General features: G+C 43.4%; 1 protein-coding gene across 3 annotated transcripts in view; it reads right to left on the reverse strand.

The window, feature by feature from the left end:
• LOC120908772 (mucin-17) overlaps positions 1 to 25,507 on the reverse strand; it is an 89,009-nt gene that overhangs the window by 7,334 nt on the left and 56,168 nt on the right. For all 3 annotated transcript variants that reach the window (XM_040320118.1, XM_040320119.1, XM_040320117.1), the window contains 2 exons: positions 9,668 to 10,253; positions 41 to 236 (listed from right to left, as the gene is read on the reverse strand). In XM_040320118.1, coding sequence (XP_040176052.1) covers positions 41 to 236; positions 9,668 to 9,802 — 331 coding nt within the window. In that variant the 5' untranslated portion in view covers positions 9,803 to 10,253. The remainder of the gene's footprint in view (positions 1 to 40; positions 237 to 9,667; positions 10,254 to 25,507) is intronic.

Here is a 25,507-nt window from a genome sequence, read left to right on the forward strand (position 1 = left end):
CTCCCCGTTTTATTTCAAAACTTTGGCCCGTGTTACTTACCTACGGAGTTGATCAGATAGGTGGCCGGTGGTTTGAGGACGCTGCGAGCGTAGGCACTGCGGATGATTTCCAGCGCGCACGGTTCGGCCGTTATCAGCAGCATGCCGGGCGAAATGTGTCCGAGATACTTCAGGACCTTCGTGGCCGCCGCCAGCGGTGCGTTCCACCAGCACTGAAGGTTAGCTGAGAGGAAATTCTGTTATCATAAGAAAAGGGGGAGAAAAGAAAGAAAGACATCATTAGTGCGTTGATAGCAAAAGGGATATTAAGTATTTGTGTTAGCATTGCTGATGTCTTATCTTGCACTAGCTTGACGATCAAAAGAAAAGCCTCAAAAATACCCCAAAGTCGTAATGAAATTGCTTCCGTTTTGTTTACATTCTTTCACTCCAGCAAGAAAGGCCTAACCCTAACACAAACTGGCAGTTGCTTAATTCCACCGACCACAAGCAAATATCATAATCATAGGCGTCGACTGGTTCATGCTGCCCGTGAAGCCCAGTTCCACCCAGACTACCGTTACGGAGTGTAACCTTTTAAAGGGCTCGCTGCGGTGGCCACGTGCTCTAACATAGTCCCGAAGAAAGGGCACTCTCTGAGCGTTGGATACCCGCTGCGAAGGCCCATTCGTGTACATTCCACAAATATCTTTCCGTCGCCGAGGTTGTCCAATCGGCCGAAGCGGCCCGAGCCAGACACACGCCAGTCGGAAACCGTTTGCCAGGAAATGAAGATGATGTAATGGTTAGAATGATGGGGTGTGATTTGAATTCATAATTCCGTTTGGTAGGATGGTACACAGGTCACACTGGTTATTTCATACGGTAGCAGCATTGGCCAAAAAAAAAAGGGTGATGCTATGAATTGACACCCCGGTTTTGGTATAGGGCGCCTGGAAAACTGGAGGGTTTAATAGTTTGGATATGGCTGAAATTGTTTGCCTGTTGATATATAGGCGTTATATCTAAGGATTTATTGTTAAAGTGGTGTATTTATTAAATGAAAAACGTTGCAGTATATGAATGCAATCAAGCTTTGTTTAAAAATTAAAGTATAAATCTTAAGCTATTAACTATTAGCTAGCTATTAGCTTAAGAACAATTGATATCTAGAATTGATATCGAGCCTACTTCCATCCTAGCCTAGAATTGATATCGATCATGCGTTACGTTATGCGGTCCTACGCGGACATTTCAGGCTTCCGAGATTTATTCGTAGGAGCCACATACACATAGGAGCCGATGCATCTGTCAAATAAACCATAGAGCCGTGTACGAATTATAAATTCTACTCCTTGGCACGAGATCTATTCTAGGAACCGAATCTGAGCCTATGTTTTGAAACTTTTGAAACTGGTAATATTCTTTGGAACTGGTAATGTTTCTTATATGTCTGTCTAATAGTTAGTTGTGAACCTTTCCAGATTTGGGAACTGATATTAAATCTGTTGCGTTCCAGAAACCTATCCTGCCATTCCAAAATTGATACACAAAAAACGTTACCGAATGCATAATGGAAATGGTTTCATATCCATAGAGACAAAGTGATTATGAAGAAATTCAGTAATAAAATCAATGTAGAACGTGTGTAGAACTTTCTATAATAATATTCAATTCTCAAACAAAAAAAATGAACAAATTACATTTGTACGATACTTGTTAATTTAACCGTTTTTGTAAAGAGGACTAAAATTCTCCAGCAAAAAATCCATCACTTTCATCCACTTCCGGGAAGTAGACTACAGTTTTTCCATTGCTGCCAACTGAAATGAAAATATCACCATATGTCCTTGATTGAGGCAAAACCGAGCATAGGCATCAGGGCACAGAATGAAATTCAACCATTAGGTACCAGAGTAAGGATTTATTCCGCACACCATGGTTTTCAGCAGATTGTCTGCGGTTCTTTCCCAAAAAACCCCCGACATGGCATGGAAAGGGATACAGATGTCTGCGAATGGAATTAATCATCATTCGGTTGGGCGGATTTTGGCAAAGAGCTGCACCGAAAGTCAACGAGTATGAGGTACATTGCTGGTGGGTTCGTTTTTCGCAGAGAGTTTGTGTATGTTTTTGTAGCATTGCCGGTAAATGAAAACAGCACATTGAAACATTGTGTCCATAGTTGTTAATTCCCAGCACAACCTGCTGGATAGAATCTAAGTTACGAAAGCAACCCTCGTTTTAATAATGTTAATTTATGGTGTGTGGCAGTTGGTTTGTGAATACGCGGGGCAGGCATGTCATCCGTTAATTGAACCAGTTAAATAATTACACTCCTGGTGAGGTACGAATGCATAACAGGAAATAAAGGGGTTGTTTAATTTGAGGGTCGATTTAAAATGGAATTTATAACAATTCTACAATGTTACAAGGGTTAAGGTGTTAATGTCAAAAGGAGTGTATATCACTAAAGATTATAAAAAATAATCCTGTGCCATTCAAGCACAATGAACTACGAAAACAAATCTCTCTTCTCATTATATTTTGAAAAGTGATTTTAAGCACAAAAGCGACTGTCTTTGTAGGAATAGGCCCACCTGTCAACGCCAACGTTAAATATAATCAATCACATTTCCTCCATACAAAGATCTTCCTCTCCTAACTATTGCTATCACCATCATCATCATTACGGTTATCATCATCATCATCTTCCGTCAGCAGATTCCCCCAATTTTCTTACTCCCAGGTTGGTTGTGTTGTATGTGTTTAATTTATCTTCTTATTAAAGCGAATGTACCATTTACACCCGGGAAATGCGTACACCATACGCATGCGAGGGTGTTGTGTCCCTCCTCGCTGGTAAGCAATTTCAGAGCGACAAATCAGGGACATTCGCGTTAAACGCATAACACACAGGGTGCGTTCGCTCCCTAGCATCTTGGTGAGTCAAACATTGGGACAACGGGGAAAATGCCTCGATACGGTCGTCGACTAGAATTCGACAGCGAATGGACAGCAAAAGCACGTACAATAATCAACGCACACTGTGATCTGTATGGAGTTGTGCAAAAACGCGGGCAGTAGTAAGAGGACGAAATCGGATTACCGTGAAGAAAGCAGATGAGCAACAGAAGTTTGCTCTGATGTAGTTTATCTTAGTTGTCTGTGTCTTTTCACAACGGTGGTTAGAATTCCCGACTAAGTGTGTCTGAGTGTGTGTGTATTGTGCTATTGTATTGGTGAGTACAGTAAAAGTAATGTATCCTGCCCGCGACTGGATGTGCTCCTGGATGGGAAGTACACTAAAAATCAATAAATTTTCGCAAACACTTGCCAACTTTCCACAAAACAGTGGGCCGTTTAGCGTACTGCTGTGGTGGTTGTTGTAGAGTTCGGGTTCGTTGTTTATAGTACATCCAATTTCCGGTTACTCTGAAGGTGGAGGGTTGGAGTGAGTTGTCTCCCAAAAGCCGTTTCCAAACCTTTTTGCACACAACCGTTTTTGTTTGTTTTCCTCTTGAGCGTACGCTGTTTGTTTGTGAGCCCCTCCTCTTCTTAACCGCTTTATCTAACTCAGATCTCAGATGGCAGTAAATGTTAGATGGGCGCAAAATTTGATTCCCATAGTAGGTAGTGAGCGAAGGGGGATTGTTTTGTTTATTCTACAGGTCGTTCACACAGCTGAGACGACTCAGCACAGTTTTGTGTGGTTTGGAGAGAAAGGGGCGGGAAATAAACTGCGCAAGCAAGTAACAGTTATTTCTTCGGTATCGTTTGCACCGCACGAGCAGTTCTTTATGCTTGTCTGTTAGCGGTTGGTGCAATTTCATAGGAAACATGTATGCATACGTACCCAAGGGATGACAAAATGTAAAAAAAAAGAACGCCAAAAGGTTAGGGCATTAGCTTCGGGCAAACAAATGTAGCTTGTGCCGTGTTTGTCTGTTTGTCAAGAACTTGCTGAGACACTTGTATCCAGTGCCCTCAGGTGATGTCATACGAGTTTTATTTGATTGCAGGCGATTCGGTACGGGTACGGGTGAACATGCGTGCCCGGGAAGAAAGCTTTATTAGCTTAAAAGGACATTATTGTTTTATTTTGATTGAGGATGAATAAGATGAGATGGAACGCCATTATTGTGATAGGGTAAGAGTTTTATGATGATTGGTATAATAACGCTATTGATTTATGGATTTTCCACCATCTTAGGGATGTAAATCCGGTTCGAAGGACTAAAATATTTTGAAATTTGAATTTCATTTGTTTGCAAATGTAAATGAAATTCAAATCTACAAATATGTCCTTACAATATTTTACAACTACGTCACTCGATTGATTGATCATCATTCCAATTAACCCTCAATTACATCACGATCACCAGCAACGAGCGCATCGAGCATTGATTTCCGATCAAAACCAGGCATACCAAAACGCTTCTAATGGCAGTGTAGTCACGCTCATCAACCATTTCTCTGATTTTCCATTGCACCGGCGCTCGTAAGCGTGAAGCAATTAATCAGATTAGTGCAAATAAAAGGACCGGTACAAGGTGGTGGTGGTGGTGGTGGTCAAAATGAATTAAACGCGAAGAAAAAAAGGGCCACGCCAACCCTGATCGTCGGCTTAAAGTGAGATCAATAATGAACTGTTATTAAGCAATCGGTGTAATTGCTACGCCCACCGAGAAAGGGCGGCGCAGTGAGTGCCAACACTAGCAATGATATGCTGAGGAAAAATGGCCAGCAAAGCGAGGGTTGGGAAAATCGGAAACTGATCTGTTTGGAGCAGTATATAAGAAATGGTTTGTTCTTAGCGATAAAACGAGAACAATTCTTTTGTGCACACAAAATGATAGGGGCTTTTACATCCTTTCTTTATTTTCTGTTTGCTCAAGATGCACAATCGTGAGATCGTGTCCGGATGCCACCTTTTCCCAGTACAATTGTTGGATAAAACCAATGAGAAATGGTCAGCAAATGAGTTGAAAAAAATACACGGTACAATTTATTTCCCGTCCGTACGGTCCGTCAAACGGAGGAAAGTGAGATAATTTCAGTGCTTTAATGCGCAATAGGATGTACCTACATGCAATGTCTAGGTGCATGCACGTTCGAAACGTGCGAACAAATAATTGACCTAAAGACCGGTTTCGGATGTTGTGGGGTCGATGAAGAAGGTTGGGCTTTTCCGCAACGATTAATGTGTTATGTTGCAGTAATTGTTCGTTTGCATCGTGAAAAACGCCCCATCGGGCGGAAGGGCTTGCGCAAACTTGATCTTGGTCGGAAACCGAACCCACTTCCATGGAGGAAGGGCTTTTTTCATGTTTTTTGTTTAACGATGGTGAAGAAAGTTTTGTGAAAAGTTACCAAATAATTAGAGAAATTGCTTCCAATAAAATTGTGTATATTAATTTCCAATTTTAAGGATTAAAATGTAAACTTCTACCCTTAAAAAAGTCACAAATTTGTTTAGACAGTGGAAGAAATATTGTGAAAATTGTGAGAAACTGCATTTCTATGAAGGGCTTCGTCACTTAAAGCGAATAAAAACATCAGGCAAATGAAATGCAGTTAGAAAAACAGTAAGACAAACACGCTCCCCATTACCGAGTGCTGTGAGAAAGAAACAAGAGACAAAACGGAAAAACACCTCAGCCAGTGCAAAGATAGCAAACCCCACAATCAGAGTGCATCCCGGTCGAGCTAATGGTGTGTGCATTAAATTGCATGTAAAAGTGTGTAAATAGAGGATCACTTAGTCCGGGGAGGTCTTTTTTCTTTGCCATGTCTCTCTCTCTCTCTCTATTTAAACTCGCCGGCAGTGTGGTTTGTGGAAGCAGGTGGAACATCACAATTCCAGCCGTGGTTTCCGTTTTGTCGCCAGTCGTTGCCGGCCAACCGAAAACCGGAGGAAAGCTACAGACAAACGGTCTGTGTGTGAGTGTGTGATTATTGCATACCGATACGCGACACCGAACGGGGTACCGTTTTGCACGTTGATAACAATGCGTGTGCAGCTTATCTTGATGCTTTTATGCTCTTATTTAACGGATCGGATAAGGCTGAAAAAAGAAGTGTATGGACCAACTAATGGAGCGGCCGAATGCGAGTGAATGCTGCATCCGGATGTTTCTAGTTTAATGTTTGTTTATGTTTGCAAAATGCGGATGGAACCGGAGGAAGCTGGAGGACTGCAGGGTAGTTAACGAAGGGAACCGGATTGCATAATTTATTCTGTCACTTCACGCTGGGGGGGGGGGGGGGGGAGGGGAATGAATCTTGAGGCAGAAGTGTGATCACTTTCCCCTAAGCTGGGATGCAGTAGGATGCAGCTGGGTGAGGTGTTGCAACTGATGAAAGCGATTTGCATTCTTGATAAGCTTGCTGGCAAAAAGCACAAGCGCAAGATCGTTTTTGGCTTGTTGAAAACGTGTTCAAGATGCGGGCCGAGTTGTTGGGGAGGCAGACCTAACGGGTCTATTTTAAATTGAAGGAGAAAGTGACGAGCATGTTTTAATTAGCTTGCAAGGATAAAAGTGAAGTTTGAAGGAATAGCAAGGTTAGCTAGGCTTAGGCTAATATGATGAATCAGATGTTCCGAGCTACTAGCTTTGCAAAAATATCTTAAAGGTGATCAAATATTTAATAGACAAGTTTTGAGTAAGATATTCGTTCCCCTCCTAATCCTCCCTGGTCCAATCGTACTCTTCGCAACCTGAAAAAGGATAGAATGAAATATCTTAGGAGGTATCGTCTGAACCGATCTGCTTTCAACTTTCGTTTATTTAAGTACGCTGCCTCTGCGCATCGACTATACAACAGGGCTTGTTTTGAGGCCTATTCGAGTAGACTGCAATCGCGTTTCCGTTCTGATCCAGCATCCTTCTGGCAATTTGTTAGGATTCGAAGAGGGTGCAATACGTTACCTAATGAAATGGTACTTGATTCTCGAACTGCCTCTACGCCTGTTGAGATCTGTGAGCTATTCTCTGCACATTTTTCCCAAATGTTTGAGCCACCGGTTAGTGACCCTAACCTTATTGAGGGTGGGCTACTCTACACGCCAGAGAACTTAATTAATCTCTCCGATATTTCGGTTAGCTCTGAAACAGTTGTACAGGTGTTATTTGGGTTGAAACGTTCTTTTACTCCTGGTCCAGATGGCATTCCTGCCTCAGTTTTAATAAACTGTAAGGACGTGCTTGCTCCATACCTTGCTAAAATTTTCAACCTTTCACTTTCTCTCGGGGTCTTTCCTGCTCTGTGGAAATCCTGTTGGCTTTTTCCGGTACACAAAAAGGGATGCCGTAGCATTGTCTCTAATTATCGTGGGATAACTCAAACATGTGCCACAGCCAAAACTTTTGAGCTATGTATCTTTCCAACCATACTTCATAGTTGTAGTTCCGCTATTAGCCCTAAACAGCATAGGTTTATGCCTGGTAGGTCTACTTCTACTAATCTCATGTCTTTTGTTACCAAAATTTTCAGATCTTTTGAGGCAGGTACCCAACTTGATGCAATATACACTGACTTTCATGCTGCATTTGATAGTTTGCCCCACTCTTTACTATTAGCTAAACTATCTAAACTTGGTTTTGGTGATGGCATTATTAGCTGGCTGTCCTCATACTTAAGTAATCGATCTTGCAGGGTTAAAACCGGGTCGTACTTATCTGAGGAGTTTTTTTGTACGTCTGGTGTCCCTCAGGGTTGTGTGCTAAGTCCACTTCTGTTTTCTTTGTTCATCAATGATGTCTGTAATGTTTTACCTCCTGATGGTCATCTCCTTTATGCGGATGATCTCAAAATCTTTTTACCTGTGTCCTCTTGGTCTGATTGTATGAGTCTTCAGCATTACCTCAATGCATTTGCTCATTGGTGTTCATCCAATTTACTTCGCCTGTGTCCCGAAAAATGTTCTGTTATTTCTTTCTCTCACTCTCTTTCTCCTATTTTATTTAACTATACTCTCTCTAGCGCTTCCCTCTCTCGTGTTATGTCCATCCGTGACCTTGGTATTATACTTGACTGTCGTCTTAACTTTAAACTGCAGCTTGATGAGGTGCTACTAAAAGCAAATCGAACCCTTGGGTTTATCTTACGTTTTACCTCTATTTTTAGAGATCAAAGCATCCTAAGAATCCTTTATTGTGCTTTGGTAAGGCCTATTCTTGAATATGCAAGTATCATCTGGAATCCTCCCACTATTGATGGCTGTTCGAGAATTGAAAGCATTCAGCGCCTCTTTACCAGGATTGCCTTTCGTCGTTTGTTCGGTGCTGCCTCACTACCTCCCTATGAAACGCGATTGCAGTTATTCAATCTTCACTCCTTAAGCTTCCGCCGCCAAGTGTTTCAGGCTTGTTTTATTGGTGGCTTATTACTTTCTGATACTGATGCTCCTGATTTACTCTCGTCCATCTCGCTGTATGTTCCCTCTCGTTCTCTTCGTCCACGTGATCCTCTGTCAATTGAAACACGTCATACTCTTTATACTTTCAATGACCCTCTTCTGTCCTGTTTCAGGTTGTTTAACCACTTTTACTATCTCTTTGATTTCGACTCCTCTCTTAACTCTTTCCGTAACCGTATTTTTTCTTCTAATTCCCTTTAATTATTCTCCTTAGTTTTCTATTACTCTCTTTTTTTTTGTTTTTGTTAAGTTTATGATAGTCTCTACGCTCTACTCTTGTTTTTTCTTTTCTTTTTTGCTAGGTCAAGACTAGGTTAGTTAGGCTTAGTTTTTCATGAATTATTTTGTTTATTTGTTAGTATTAAATTAGTTTTAAGTCTATTATATTTAGCCTTGATGGCGGATATTGTATGAAATAAATGAAATGAAATGAAATGAAATGAAATGAAATATGTGTTGCTTAGCCTATTTATCAATAACAGTTTATTTTGATGATTTTAATTAATTATAACTCGTTTCATCACCGAAAATGTGCTGGTATAAGGGGCATATATGTTGTAGAAAAACTGAATTTGTCTTCATAATACTAGAAGTGGGTATATTTTCACTTCTTCATCTTCTTGGTGTGACGAGATTTACGTATTAGACGAGATTTTGAGTATTACGAGATTTTATCCCTTTTTCAGAGGTGTTTTTTTAGCATTCCATGACAATGGAGCGAAAATAGGATAAATTGGAGAAAATAGTTGAGATGCACTGAAATACTTGATGCCTTAAAGAGGTACAAGATGAGGAACATGAGCTACATTTTAGCTTCAGCAAATGTAATGTACATCATCAAATACAACTCATAGTTTACCGATGCTTTTTGTGTTTCATTCAGCAGTCCAAAAATGGAAAGATTCTGATTTAAATTACGACAGCATTAAACATTCCTTTTCTTGTTTTATGAAAATCACTCAAATCATCAAAGCTGAATTTATATGTGAACTGAACTGCATCTTATGCCGGTTTCTTTTCACCACACTAAAAACAATTCCAAGCACACCGATACACCAGATAAGAAAGAAAGGTTATTGGCGTAGCAGCAATGCAATCACTGCACACGTCGTCTCGCACCATAAAACAAAAACACCTTCCAACCCATACTTGATCGTATCCAATCGGTGGAAATTGCACCGATCGCGATCATCTCTCCAGCAACTACCAATCACAAACACACACACAAATCATTTGCTTGGGGAAGTCGAAAAGGGGAGATCTTACCTGAAAGATCGTGTAGCCACTGTCGTACATCCAGAAGTCTTCGGGCGGGTTGCCCGGCTTGGTCAGCTGGATCGCGAGACATTGTTGCAGTATCAGCCGGCACTTCTTCGGCGTTCCGGGCGAGTTCGTGCTCATCCTGGAGGCGATCGGTGTCGATCGGCATATATCTGGTTGCTTCGTTGTGCCCGTTCTAAATTTCTTTCCTCCCGTTCGGTGCACGCAGTAAATAAATCGACGCCGCGTACACTAGCGTGCTTACACTAGCGGCGACCCTCCGGCGGCCAGGCCAGGGAAAGCCCCAGTTCCGAATGATTAATGTTGCCCTGGGTCCGCTCTTTTTTGCTGATGTTGATGCTGCTGCTGCTGCTATCAGCACGCGGTGATCCCTCGCCGATGGTTGCGTTCCGATACTCGATAGCGTATCATTAGAGCGCACAGCAAGCGAACCACACCACAACCCACCCTTCGGGCGAAGGTGGTATCACTATATCACTGTGCGCGCCGGGCTTCGGTAAGGATCAGTGCGCGGGCTTCGTGGCGGCGTCGATTGGCAGTGCTCCACTCTGGGTGATCGGATCTGTTGAGCCTGAAATGGGAATGGAGAAGGCAATCAAAACGTTAGACCAAATGAGCACCTTTGCGTGAGATGGGGTAAGGGGATGGATTATGCTGGGTTTCGCTTGTGCATTCTTTGTTTTGGTTGTGAGCCGAGTGGAAAGGAGGCCGATGGCCCCATATTGCGAACAACTGCGCGCTTGACCTAGATCGCGGGTGGCACAACGATGGCTCATTAAATGGTGAGCAAATTCTTAACGTGTACTGGTCGTTTGCTTTAAACTATAGGGACCTTTTTAGTGGCCAATAAAAATATTATTATTCTACATTATTTTTTGTTCAAAGAAAGATGCTGCGAATGCTGCCTGTTAACCTTAGTTACCTGTTGTACGACCGATCACGCTCACGAGCTGCCAAAAACTGAGCGCCCGTACGGTGGCAGATTCGCTCGGTACCAACCGTCCAGCACATTTCTATCTAGCAGCTTCCCGAAAAAGATGAATGCGAGGAAGAAGGAAAGCAAAACAAGACCTTCACGAACAGGCTGGCACCACCACCACCACCACCATCATCATCACCGAAAGCAGAATCAAACTCCTCGATCGATCCTTCGAGCATCGGGGTTTTTTTTTGGTGACGTAATTTGTAACGAACATTCCTCCCGCAGTTTGCTGATAGGCAAACGAACGACAACAATGCTACCTACAGCCACGAACCCCAAGCGACGAACCCCGCTGTCGCACGTATGGGGCAGATTTTTGGATGCTTATTTTTTGTCTATCTCTGTCGGTTCCCTTGGTTTTGGGTTTTGCATACACGATCACACTTGCGATATCGTCCGCTAGCTAAACCGTTTCGTACCACCTGACAACCATGTCCGTTTGGGTAAATATTTAATGTTTGCGCGCACGCTAGACCCATGATGCCGGCCGCTAGATCTGCACAGCTTCGGCAAAGCTGTCGCACGGCGTCTTTCGGAGGCTTTTAAAATCGATCTCGGTGGCCACGGCAGCTCTTCCATCTTCTTGAACTGTTGGCGCGGCTCTCTCGAACAGTTGATCCCGAGCCCGTGTCCGAAAATAAACAACCAGCCAAGTCATGAATATTAATTTTTCCTCCCTATAGCCACTTATTTCTCACTCTCGGCATATCGGTTTGTGGGCTGCTTTGTTTCGGTGAAGATTTGCCGCTGCTCCCCTGTCCCATCGCTTCCTCGGACGTATAGGTGCGAATTTGAAAAGACACCATAGGTGATTCGTATGTGCTAATGTTACTTATCAAGCTTCTCGTTCGGTGGACACGCACCGTAAAATGGCAACCGAGGTATGCGACAAGCGAGTGCCGTTTTCGTTCGGCTTTTACTTTGCTGCCAGTGAGCTTGGGGATGTATGTTTTGCTCCCATTTACCATTGCGATGCTAGTTTTCGCACAGTCCGGGCACCAGTGGATTGTTTATTTTTTTGAGGCCAGTTTGCTTTCGAAATCTATCATCGTGCCACGCGATAGAACTCGGGGTAAAGACTAAAATGAAGGCACTGCTAAACGGGTATAAAAGTGGATGGCTCTCTAACCGTCATGGGTATTGGCAAACACTGTACTGTTTGTCGGGGTACTGTTTGATTAGTTGATTTTGGTACAAAGCTACACGGTACACGCGGAGATGCTGAAGGTTGGTGCTAGAGTGATGTCAACAAAGGCGGCAGAGCAAAAGGCAAACCAAAAGGCCGGGTTTTCGGGTGACTCCACGGGTGACCTTTGATTGGGGGAGCAGAAGGATGTTCGATGGAGGAGGGAAGCAAAGCCGAAGGTTGGTGTTGTTGGGTGGAAGTTTGTGTAGGTCAAATATGAAACATGCATGATTATGCGTTTTTACGGCAAACAAGTTCGAGGGAACACATTTTAGTATGAGGTTCTTGTGGAGTTGCTCAAGTCAACTCAAAGACATAGGGGATATTGTTGGTCCATAGCAGGGATAATAGCAGGTCTAATTCGGCAATCGTCTCTCTAATGATGCTCCAAGGACTTGTTTATATATTTGATCGTATAACACTTATAACCTTTTAAATAAAAAAAACACCTTAAATTGAGAACTCAAGATGTCAGAGTTACTTGGCGCCTAACAAGTCCAAAACAAAAACCCCGCATCTCGATCTCAAGCGGCACTTGTGCAATTGTGCGAATTCATGCCGAAGCATCGTCGTGCCTTTGGGAGCGCTGTTGACCTTCAGATGACCTCGAAAGATAGCCCAACCCGCAGACAGCACCGACGGGAGTGCCACCACCCGTGCTTCATCTCAATCCCGAACACCATCAGAATGAACCAAAGTTTTATTAGGCAACCTGACCGCGCATCATTAGTGAAATCGTGAGGTACGTCCAGTTTGCCAATACCAGTTCCAGCAGGTCTCTGCTTTGGTGCAATTTGCACCCACTTGTTCGGTGTTTGATTCGTCAGTCCAACCGATAGGACAATATCCTTCTCACGTGCCCAGCCATCACCGCGACTAGAGGTGTGCATAGCACCTTCACTTGTTTATGAATTAATTATGGCGCGTCTGGGCCTAAGTCTGAGCCTGCTGGTGGACTTGAGGCACCGGCGATGGCGTCAGATCATGATCGGCAACCCCGTCCAGAAAAGGGCAGTTCAGTGAACGTAATGAACAAGTTTCTGTCCTCCCCGAAGGGTGACTGTCGCTAGTGTCTGGCGAACAGTTAGAAGTTGCGTGTTTGATTGGCTCAGTGTTGGAGCTCCATTCTCGAAGCACATTGCCCCCCCCCCCGTCATCCATATTAGAATACCGTTCGGTACGGTTGGGAATGTTTGGTAAGACAATTATCGTTTAGTGGAGACTCGTAAACTTGTGTGAGGTGTGAAATAGAGCCGCAAAGAGTGCATTACTTGCGCTAAGGAATGTATCACACACGCTATAAATTGAACTGTCCACAGGGAAACCAATTCAGTAAAGGTGGAGTGTGGTTGAAAATTTAAATTAATTTCGGTGTACAATATCCGTGCCGGGACCTTCAGTGCGACCGTCGTTTTCCAATGCGGAACAGAATAGAGTGCACAATGTCTGCCTCAGGTGACGACCCTGCGCGCACCCATAGCATGGGGCTGTTTGTTTGTTTGTTTGGAGGAGCTCCAAATGGTCAAAGTACCATAAATGGTACCTATTGCCTTGCCAGATCGCTAGGGATCGTGTAGTCGCTTGCTATTGCTGAGAAAATCTGTCACCCGTAGACAGAGCGGTGGCAGAGGGTGACGATGGGCAAATGGAACCACATTTCAGGGTGCCTGTCGCTCTGTGCTCTATGTTTGACCTTGCCGACTGCACGACTTTTGAGTGCTCATGTGTGTTTGGTTTGCTCGGAGAGGATGCGTCTCCATTCCTTTCCGTGCTCGATCGTTAGGCTCACTAGGCTCCCCATCAGAAAAGGGAAGTCAATTCGGACAACTTAGCTAAGCTTAGATACCACCGCGTTTGCCGTTGTGTTGCCACGCGCGAAACTGATCCGCCTGCTGTGCCGTATTGGGCACAACCGAAAAGGCCACAGCGGCCCCAGCGAGTAAGATTCAGCGATCGGTAACGTATCGGCTGCTGGACATTACTGGACGATCGCGCCCCGTCGCAAGTGGACAGGTGATCTAAGCCTATCGCTTGTTATGGAACTTGCAGGCAGCAAAAACCAGCCACAGCAAGGGTTTGGCAAGGAAGTCGAGCATTACACAGTTTGCTCGTTTGCTGCTGGCAGCATCAACACAGTAGTTGATGAGACGCGCAAAGCCCTGATCACGATCAGGTTTGCTGCTGCTGCTGCAGCTACTTCTATTTTTTTTTGAATTCGTTTCTACTTCAACCCAATCGCTCAGACAGACCGACAAATCGGGCTCGATGTACCTCGGACTCGAGGGAAGGGTACAGCGCAAAACGGTTAGCAAATAATTACGTCCGGAAGTAATCTGCTACGATCATCGTCATCTGATCAGCGGGCTGTATTGAACAGTGCTAAAGAAGGGAAAGGAATGGCGTGTAACGAACCGAGAAAGAGAAAGAAGCCTCTCACAGCTTAAGTGACGAGATCTAGTTCAAGAGTCGCCTCCAACTCTGAATGGATCCGATTCAAAGGGAATCCGTTTTTTTGTTGTTGTGCTGTTCGAGCTTAGCCGACCCTTTTCCAACTGGAACGAGTGGCCAGTTAAACGGTCTAGGGCCCGTAGCAACCGATTTATGTAATGATGGTTGCGGTTTGGGGGTGTTGTGCTTGACCCCTTCCCCTCCTCCCTCTCGTCTTGAGCAGCTGTTGAGGAACCGTTTACCTGGTAAACGGGCCGTTTCTGTGTGTGTACTTTCAAGAGGAAGCAAAGGAACAGCAAGCTAGAGGGGAAGAGGTTTGGTTGAAAGTTTTCCCAGTTCAGCAGGTGGGAAAATGATTCAATTGAGTTCATTTGTTTAATGGGGTTTTTAGTTAAAATAATTGAATAACTATCGGGAGCTGTGTTTTAAATTGGAAGTAGTTTTGCCTTACCGGGAGCAGGAGATAATGTGATTAGGGAAGAGCGTTAAACCTTATCACGAAAACAATGAATATATAGGTAAACAAGGTATTGTAATAGCTCCAGACTGAATGTATTTACAAATGAAAGCAGAGTTTGTGAGCATTGAAATTGCTAAAAAAATGAAACGAAGGTGCGTGTGATATTACGCAGTTCAATTGATATCACAATTACGTCACCTGATATCACAAATATGGGTGTCGTAGCTGATGGGAAAGAGTGTACCTAATCGATCAAACACGACTGTCATAATTGTTGATTATTTTTTCCGAAAAAAAGAAACCACTCACATAGTTCGATATTTATGTAATTGATGTGGAGTGATTGCAAAACTTCAAATCCTATTTTTTCCCTTTCTGTCACAATGTAGGGCAACCATGCAATTCTTCGTAACATCAGAGCGATATCGTGAAGCGAATGTTTTTTTTTGTTGCTGCCCGAGATCACACACAATCGATCGAATTTTCACTTTCGTTTAATCAAGCGCAGAATTTGGCACAACAACAACAACAGCACACAAAAAAGGGCGCACATACAACACAGCCCGTAAGCCATTGTTTGGGGCGCACACACATGCAGCTTGGCTATGCTAAGCTGCGTTCCCTTTTTTGGGGCAGCGATTGATTGGCAGGGGCAGCGTGTGTGTGTGTGTTGCGCAAGTTTTTGCGCGCACCATCCCTCGGCGCTCATTAGAGGATAATGACTTTGGAGCAGTTTTTCCATCCGTTTTGCCCTTTTTGCCAGCTCCTTTTTTACCTTCTCTTTTATGTGTTTACATTGATTTCTTCTTTCTTTTGTGTCTTGGTTTGGTGCTTTGCTATCTTCTCTTCTCTTCGATAAATACTTTCCGAATTATTAGTTTATTTCACCATTTCACACAACAACTTATTCCTCTCACACCTGGTTGCGGGTGGAAAACAAGCAACACGGCAGAGCAGAGCCCCCCGGGGGGTGGAAAATGAAAACACAAAACAAAACATTTTTGAGCGATTATTTTGTTTCTGAGGGGGAGTTTTTGTTTATGATGCTAACCAAAAACCAGAAAGAGAACGCCGTATGACGTGACGGATGCATCCACGTGGGGCAAGATTTATGTGGGTAAAATCAATTAAAACAAAAAAAAAACAGTTTAAATGAAATGAAAACCAAAAAAACAGAAAATTCACTATTCAAAAGAAAGAAATGTATTGGAGTACAATGTGCGAACAGAAAAAAACGTAATGAAAAATTAAAGATCCTCCTCCTTTTGTGCGGTAAAGAACACGTCAGCCGGAACGATGACGGGTGTAATTTTATCGGGGTGCAAAAACGCATTTTCTTTCTTTCGGGATGGGGTGTTGGTTATACTTTTTTTGCATTTTTGGGCTATAAAAACTTGCTATAAAATGAAATGCAATGGCATCAGAGAGAAGAAAGGAACGTGAATGGAATGCTTGAATTACTTTTGCTTTGTGAGCTTGTTTTTGTTATTATGAGCGGTCTGTTGTTTGTGTTTTGGCTTTCCATCCACATTAGATGATGTTGCTTTTAGTGAAAAAAGTGGAATTTGCACTATTTCGTCTGTGTTATGGCTTTGCGATCAGCGTTGAACGTTTCCGGGAATGTGTAGCATGTTTTGACAGTGACTGTTGTTGAGCTTTTTTTGTGGGAATTTAGCCAAAAATATCCGCCCTCCGCCTAAAGCTAATTATTATTATGCGCGGAATAAACTCGTTAACTCACATCGGACATAAATCTAACCGCTAAATCCACTTAGCAAGCCACTTTCCTTCGATTTACACCTTTTACACCACGACGATTAGTGTATCAATCCGTGCGACTTTATTCGCCATCGCAACGTGTCGCCAATTGTTCGATGTGAATTATTCACGAATCTATGGATAAAATTAACACCTGTGCTTTGTGTGGAATGGAGCAACCTGCCGCGAACTTAACTCTCATAACGAGCAACGGACGGGACGAGACGTTTGTCTCGTCTTGTTTCGGCTTGTTTGCGGCTCTAATTAAATCCGCCCCTCCCCCCACTGTGCGTTTTTCTGCGTAACAATTCGCAGCGGTTGCGGCGCGACAGGGTGGCCGACGGTTGGGTGGCTTTTCTTTATTTATTTGGCTGATCCGATGCTGTCTGATGCCACGGAGAAGTTGTGTAATGGACGAAAGTGGAAAAAATATATTTTGCTTCCATGCGGCTGTTGCGGGAGGGATAGCTTTTTTTTAGTGTATTGTTTTATTTTCCACGCACGTGGGGTGATGGGTGGGGAAGTTTTCCACCAGAAAAGAAGCGGCACCCTTAGCAGCCCGCTGTATGTGTGTAAAGTTGTAGCTGTTGTTGTTTTACAGTTTTACAGAAGCAAAACAACACAAAACCGGGTTAGCGGACCAGCATCGTACCGGGCTGCTTAGGCTCAAGTTACCGAAAAGAAGTGCAGCAAAATATTGATCCTTTTAACTGAGGGGGGAAGTAGTGCCGCTTACAAGCATTGAGTAACATGGTCCAGTGACCTATAAATACCGGGGAAGTCGAGTGTGGTAACTGTTCATGTAAATATTGTGATTTTGACAGTTACAAAAATAAACTAAATTAGTTTTTCACGATATAATCTTGTTACCTGATATTGACCGCTCTAATAAAGAAGCAGCTTGAAGCTCATTTAGTGGATTGCTGTCGGAATATCAGTTAAAGCTTAATTTTAACGGCATTTCAAATGGGATGGTTTTGCACATTAAAGTGACATGAATACAAGCTCTTAAATAATTGTGTTTTCGTATCATAAAGCCCTTATTGTTTATCTCATTCGAAAACGAGGATTAAAGATCGAATAGGTTTGATGTTGTCAAAAACACTGGGAATATCTCCTAGTATCCGGAAGGTCAGACTGGAGTTTTCTAAAATATCAGTTTTTTAATAGCTACACTTGTGTGGCTAGTTTGGACTAGACTGGGGTGTTATTGAGAGACTTGTTTAGTAGTAACATTTCTGGAGTTTGTGGCACCGGGGTGCTAACGTTTGTCACCATCATGTGGACTGGCTGGATTGGCTGGTTGCCCTCAAAGGTTATGTTTCTCATCCCTAATGGAATGAACGGAATGAATATGCAATGCGGTTGGATGAAACAGAACAACTTAACATGGACGAGATCCTTACAAAGTTTTATATTCTTAAAATAGGTACCCAGAGCAAGACGTATCAACTCTTCTACCAGAGGCAAAATTACAAAATGATGCATCCTACGATTCACAAGAGCCCTGGAATTTAAACGGAATAAAGATCGCTGCTACGCTTTCTGGACCTCACAAAACGCACTCTTCCGCCGAATGATGTGATGGCACATACAATCTCGAACTCGTTCAATTAGACTACTCGATATGGACTGGATTGAGTCATGTCTGCTACGTCCGAGCACACCCTAAGTCTGAGTACATCGACTGAGGAAAGTGTCCCCCCATCTAAGTGGATTGAACACGAAGTATCTGCACTTGTTTTTTGTAGTTCTTCTCTTATTTGAGTATTCTGAGCCATATCAAAACATTTCATATCTTAAACGCCATTACTTTTATCCCATTTATATTGTACCATAAACCAGCTGTTAACCAGAAACAATGAACAACGTTTTGCTGCTTCGTTCAGCTTCTCATATTGAATGGATTCTTAGCACAGAAATGTCTGATGAACGTGTCTTTTCGTCTGCTTCACGGAGGGCATCGTGCACCCGCTTCCCTTTCCTTCCATGCCGTTGTAAAGAACTGGAGACACTTTCAGAAGCGTTTGAGCTTTAATTAACTTAACACAAGCTGCTTTTCGTAAACGAGGCAGGTGGAAAGTGAACACACAACCTGGGCTGCAGCAACAGCAAACATCCCCATTCTCGCTAACCTTCTTCCGCAAGTGGCCTATTTGAGATAATTGTTTAGCAAAGTACTTGCCGTACGTACGTAGCGCGTCACATACAGCCACATAAAAAATGAAGAAAAGTATGCAAAAAACAAATCAGCAAAAACAAAACCACCCTTTCATACCGGGCTGTCCGGGTTTCGTTCGGCCCGGGCGCACGGAACAGGATGTCACAACGCAAACACACGGCAAAACGCGGCGAAACCAACGCGCGCGCTCGCGCGCCACTACAGAGGCGTAGCTGTGCCGCTGCAACGCCACCGTAATTACCGCCTTCGTTTCTGAAGGGTAGCGCAAAATTAAGCGAAGGCAATGGCTCTCAAGACAGGGAATGGGGTGGCAAATACGCTGCTGCTGCTGCTGCACGTCTCGCTCCCGGGAACGCAGCGAAACCGGAAGGTGTGCAACCGGCACATACGGCACGTTTCGTAGGTGTCGCGACGTCGTCGTTGTCGCTGTTGATGCTGTTCTGGAGAGCGAGGCGGTGTTTGCGCGCACACAAGTAGCACGGTGGAGTCATAATTTACTACCGCTCGAATGGCACGGCCGTGTAGGCCGCAAGGTGCAGGCCGAAATGACAGGCGGCGCGCAGAGTTGGCAAATGCAAACCGCCCTGGGGGCCTCCTGGAGAACGCGGATGAGTTCAAAAGGCCACAGCGTTTGTTGAGCGTTGTTTGGGGAATGGGTGTGCAGATTTTGGTTTTCTTTTGGGACCTCACATCGCAAAGATGCTTCATGGAGTCAAGTGTTTTTTTTTTCGGGGAGTCAATTGGACAGAGCTTAAAGAAGAAGCTCCAAGAGCCCTCCATTTCAATGTGAAGTTCGCATGACGCATCATCCGCACACACACACACACGCGAGCGGTTTGGTCAGGGCTGGAACAGGTTCTGGTTAATGTATTCGCTCTCCCCTTTTCCGGCACTTCGGCTGGAGTTGTTGGAGGTATGATTTTATGGTGAAAATTCTTCTCCACCTTCTTTAGTACTTCTCTTCGCTGCATTGCGAAGGGAGAGGAGCCAAGTTTGCGATGCTCGTTGCGCATCGAGATGGCAACAGTTGCCATCCACCTGGGGCGGGGAAGCGCCTACGACACTTCGATCGATACGCTGGTCAAGCCCCGAAGCCCCAGCGCCATCAATTCCAGGGCCACAGCATCGATACGAAGATGCAAGACACGATAGGGAGCAGTGTGGTTCTTAATAAAGGTAGAACCTTTTCGCGCTTCAAAATGCACTGCCGTACAAATTAATCCATACACGCTTGTAGCGTTTGTCATGTAGCCCTGTGTCACGGGCACACCGTCTTGCGTGTCTTGGTGTTGTTGGAAGTGGAATTTCCGGTTTGCAAATTCTGCAATGCCCAAAATGGTCCCTTTTGCTGCGCCCGAGAAGGGTCAACGACATCCGGCAGGGTGTGAAGACGTCACTTGGTGGAGTGTTGTGCATATGCGTAGGCTTGCGCTGCAATGGACACTCTTTTGCGCACACACCATCCTTCCTGAGAGCTGATGATCGTTTGCTATTTATAGAGCTCCTAGTAGCTTGGCATAATCGGCAGTGTCAGGTCGATCACACAACGAATCAATTCGGCTTTTTAGCGTTTTCCCACCGTGGTTTTGAGGTGGAGACCACACAAAAAAAAACAACAACAACACAAACGGCACAAAAGGTCACTAACGTGAGCTGTGAACTAATCGCGATTAATGGTCGGGTTTAGGACAGGAAGGCAGTAATAAAACCACCCAGAAAGGTGTTTGAAAGCTGGAAAAGCTTCCGAACAAAAAACAACTACCAACATGATGTGCACGATCGATGGTGAGAAACTCGATCGTCCGGCCCTTGCCGCGGAGTTCGAAAGACCATTCGATGGCGGGAAAATGCTGCCGGTTGCGTTAGGAAGAGAAAAAAAAACCAGAGCATCGTGCAGCGAAAGTGAGATCATCCCGCGACTCCCGCAAGCAAAGGGCTGTTTTAATGAGTGTTCACACCTTTCCACCCAGACCGGCGGCCTTTTTTCACAGTGTCTCTGTAGTTGGATGGATCAGCTTTAAGGTGGGTTGGGTTTTGGGGGATTGCTTTCGCTTCTCGTACAGTTAATTCGTCGGGTAACACCCTTCCCGGTGATCGATTTCGATCGTTCGTCTGTCACCGGAGGGCTTGTTTGGTAGGGGAGACTGTTTTCTTTCTACGCCTGAGGAGTGTTTCGTTCTTTAATGTTTTGATTGATTCAATTTTTGTTGTTGCTGGTACCTGGTCCAAACGACGGAGCAGTTGTTTGATCGAACCGCCTATTAGAGTGTGTGATTTGGATTTTTCTGGTTATTAATTGTTATTCATTTCGCTAAACGTTCAGCACCTTTTTGGGGGTGGGTTGATTTATTGGTGTTACTATTTCTGGAGGGTTGCTAGCATTTTAAATGAAGTTTGAAGAATTGTACATAGAAAATAGATTACATAGACGTAAAAAAATAAGCTAACTTAAGGTTTTGCTTAGTTCTTTATAGGTATTTTGAGAAATAAAAAAATCCTCGAATTTTCTTTGAAATTCTCTTCAAATGATTTTTTTACGATTTTCAATAAAAGTTTGTGTTTTATAAAAAGAAGTTTCTTTCTAAGTGATCCTCACTGCTGTAGGGATGGCATAATATGGAAGTTGAAAGAAAATTATCGAAAATTTGGAAATATAGTTTTTAGTTATTATAAAGTTATTATTGTTCTAAACAAAAAGTTTTTAAAATAATATATCAGAGCAGTGTTAACTCTTAGGAAGGAATAATTGAATATCATTACCTTTCGTTGAAGGATTTAACGTCAATGTATGAAATAAAACAAATAAATTACGAATACTATTAACGATAACGTCGAAAGGTATAATTATTCTGTTCAACCCGAAAAGTGAGTTATGGAGAAGTCAGTAAAAACGAGCAAATGAATTGATATTTAAACGAAGAGAGTCAATATGAACAATTTAAATATGCGATTTACAGGTGCATAAAAAGAAGAGAAAAGGATTTTTATTGAAAAATCGATCTTGAATGAATTAAAGGTAATCTTTTATGGTAAATACACAATTGGAGCTTACTATAAATATTAAACAGCTATTTCATTAGTTGATTGATTTTAAAAATCCTGTGCAACATACACAACCCGACCTTCCAAGTGATGCTAACGACATACTAAGGCCACACCAACTCCGAACGCAAAGCTTAATTGATCCAGACATTAATTGGCCTCGGGTCGCACCGCTTAAGGGAGGGTTCTTCTTACCGTCGAAGGTGAATTTCACATCCCCATCATAGCATGAGCAAACTGCACCTTGCCGCTCCAGCATCTCGGGGCTGGCCCAACGGAACCGAGCCGATACGTCGTGGCGAAACCTAATTAAAACGCCACCAATCAGAACCCTGGTTGCGCGCGGTTGATTGCTCGCGCGGGGTTGATTCGAATTCGGCACGAATGTAGGCCACCAAGGTTGTTGCACATTGCTGCACATACACACACACACTGGCTGATAGAGTGTGCTTTTTGTTAAATTAAAATCGGTCAAACGTGTGTACAAGGCTTGAGCTGGGGCGAGCGGTACGCGCCCGTCGAGCGCGCATAGCGAAGTACATTTCATTATCTCATTATCCAATGATTTAATTTCCCATCCTACGAATGAGTTGCGGGTAGGTGAAAGAGAAGAGGGAAGAACACAGTAGAGTGGGATTCCTATGGAAAGCCATTTCGCAGCATTGTGTTATCTGGCCGTTTCGGTGTAATTGTTTATGCGGTAACCTTTAAGGTCGTCATACGCATGAAGCGTGCTTTACTGAAGGTTGAAATAAGCAGTGCTTGTTTGTGGTTCGGTGGCTACTTTGAAAGGGAATTATTAACATTTTTACAATACCTGAAAGCAAGATAAAAGAGCAGATAAACACAATTTATGTAAGCTTTCATTGGAATCACATCGGCAAAGCAGCTCAAAACCAATACGAAACACAGCCAAATAGCATTTAATTCCATTGTAAATTTACATGGTGAAGCCCACTAATCGCACACACTTACACAGAGACTAATGGGTCCTTTCTCGGGAATACTCCTTCGCTTTGATGCCCTAATGCACTCCATCATCGCAAAGGGCGCACTGTTTTACATTCACTTCCCCATTTACCCGCCCGCCTTTTCAGGCATTGGAAATTATCGCGCTTTATCAAATGTTTACGATCAATTCAACTCAACATTATTAGCCCACCCATTATCATTATTTGCCCGGTACACTGCTGGGGGTGCTTGTGTTGGGTCGACGACGTCTTCGCCGGTGGTCGTCCCCATCTCCCGTGCTAATGTACTCCGGTGGCTTTAAAGTTTTCCAACGATAGCTAAATAGTCATGTTGTTATCAAAGAAAAGGCTTATCGGGCCCACTTTATCACCCACTTCCGATCGCGCTCGGGCTTGGAGCAGCCCAAAACGATAACGATCGCGATGCTAATCGAGATCCCCAAAAAGGCTGTCGATTGATCGAGAGTCGATTGAGCGGAGTTGACGGCCGATAGCTTAGGAACTTATGTGGAGCATATCACGTAAGAAAGGCACGCGTGAGATGATTGCTGGTTACTCACTTCCTCCAAGTGCGGCTTTTCCACCGCGCCAGCCGAACAAAACAGAAAACCTACCATTAAACACTTTCGGAACAATGCGAAGAGTATTTAAACGCACGTGTGGTTGTGGCTGACTCGTAAGGGCGGTGTGCGGGTGTGCTCATAATTCGTTTATGGAAGCTGTGTTTGGTATTTTTGAGGGAAGTTTGCCGGCATTTTTCTGTGTCTTTGTGTGTGTGTGAGTGTTTGTTTTTTCTTCTACTTCGTTCGCATTCACTTGCACGCTACAATTATATAATTTCGCTCGATTATGAACGAAAGTGTTTTGGGGTGGAAGATAATGTCCGCCACACTGTAAGATGCCTTTATGGCCGACCGGGCTGGGGGTGGGTGGGAGCTTTTTAAAAGCAGTGGGTGGTTGGTGGTTTGTTAGTTGGCTTCCTTCTCCCGTACGCTTTATTTGTATTGTCTTTTTCCCCCGAATTGTTTGTAGGAAAAAAGAACGTTCCGGGCCGAAATGAGGACCCCAAAACAAAAGCCCAATGCCAATGGGGTGTTTTTGTTGATGGCAAATTCCCTTTCCAGCCTTGTAAAATCCCATTTTACACTCACTTTCGGTGCAGTTTCTTTTCCCACTGTTGTTTGGCCTGGGGTGGTGTAGGTATGGGAAAACAGTGGTGGATTGGAAGGATTGCGGTGATTAATTGGGTCTCGCCAAATGTCAGGCGGATGGATAATCGTAGCGAGCTGGTTTGTACGTACGAGTTTTGCAGTGTTTTTGCATTGTTTTGTTTGTCAGACTTCTACTGCAGACTCCGTTTACAGTTCGGTTTGCAAAGTGGAAGCAATTCATCTTTTAAAACACCGCTTTACGTTGAGTATTATCGTTTTTTTTTAACTTTTTGTGACTACTGCGAATCAAGGTGTTTATCGATTTTTGCAATTTTCTTTGTTGTTTTTTTCTCCACGACCTTTATTGCCCTTTGAAAAAAATCATCACACTTATGCTTTGTTTCGTGAGAATGATAGCCAGTGTGCTGCCTTTGTTACCTTTGCCATTTGCAAGATCGCATTCCATGTTGCTATGAATTTGCGGAATGTGCCATGGCCGAAGAGAAGAAAAAAGGAAAATAAAAGGATTGGAAAACCGTTCCGACTGGGAAGATGATCTTGCAATTAGCTGCATTTAAATGGCATGATGCCGCCCAATCGCCTGGATGATGGAAGACGATTCCAAATCCGGGCGAAAAACAAAGCTAGCAAAAAATAAAAGGAAAGAAAAAATACGTCTAATGAGAGGTAATTTTCCAATATCGATTTTGTTCGCTTTTCCCAACGAGACCCGGGGAGTCTGGGCTGAGACTGATTGAGCGCTCGTGAGGAGCATCGAATTATTTAGCATTGTTGTGCTTTGCGTTTTGAAGTGTTTTCTTTTTCTTCTTCTTTGCGCAATCATCACAGATAGCATTAATCGTTTGCGCACGGTGTGGAAAGCATCGTTAGCGCTAGCGCTTAAGGATGGTTTTGATAAATTAGCCCCACAAAGAGGGAAAGTATTTGGGTGGGGTGTAAGTTTTTATGTTGCAAAATAAAAACTTTGGCTTTGGAGATAATGTGGGCACAATAGGAAATGGAATGCCGGGAAATGGAAAACGTAAGTTTAAGCAGGCATTAAGTTAGGCAATAGTGTGATCACATGCTGTTACTGAGAGCAATTCGAGTCTTGTTAATTACATTACAAGAATATTTTCACTTCGTTCGTTGATTTGAAATAGATAATGATATTTGGATACTTGACGCCGCATAATGATACTTGGAACATACCAAAGATAGTTAGTTTAGGCTTTTAAATGCATAGTTATTACTGCTTTTTCAGTTTTATTAATATATTTATTTTGGTTATCAAAACATCATGAAGGAGTATCTTGCAGAACTTCACTAAAGCTTTCAAAAACTTTTTCATGGTATCCCATGCATATTAAAAGATTTGCAGAACGAAATTGACACGTATCCTGTTGTGTTTGTACAATACTCAATCTACAATACTTAATCATACAAAATTCTCTATGCGTCTACTAGATAATCTCTTAGGCTCAGAGTTTGCGTTTGTAACGAATAGACCACCTTGGACCAGCATGAATAGGTCATCGGCACGGTAACAACCTGCGACGTAACTCGAATTACTTACATGAAAACTCATAAGAAAAAGTGATGAAGATCCTCAACAATACCACTGCAGTATGATCTGTTATATTAA

This window comes from Anopheles arabiensis, chromosome 2, assembly GCF_016920715.1.
Source record: "Anopheles arabiensis isolate DONGOLA chromosome 2, AaraD3, whole genome shotgun sequence".
Taxonomy (NCBI): Eukaryota; Metazoa; Arthropoda; class Insecta; order Diptera; family Culicidae; genus Anopheles; species Anopheles arabiensis.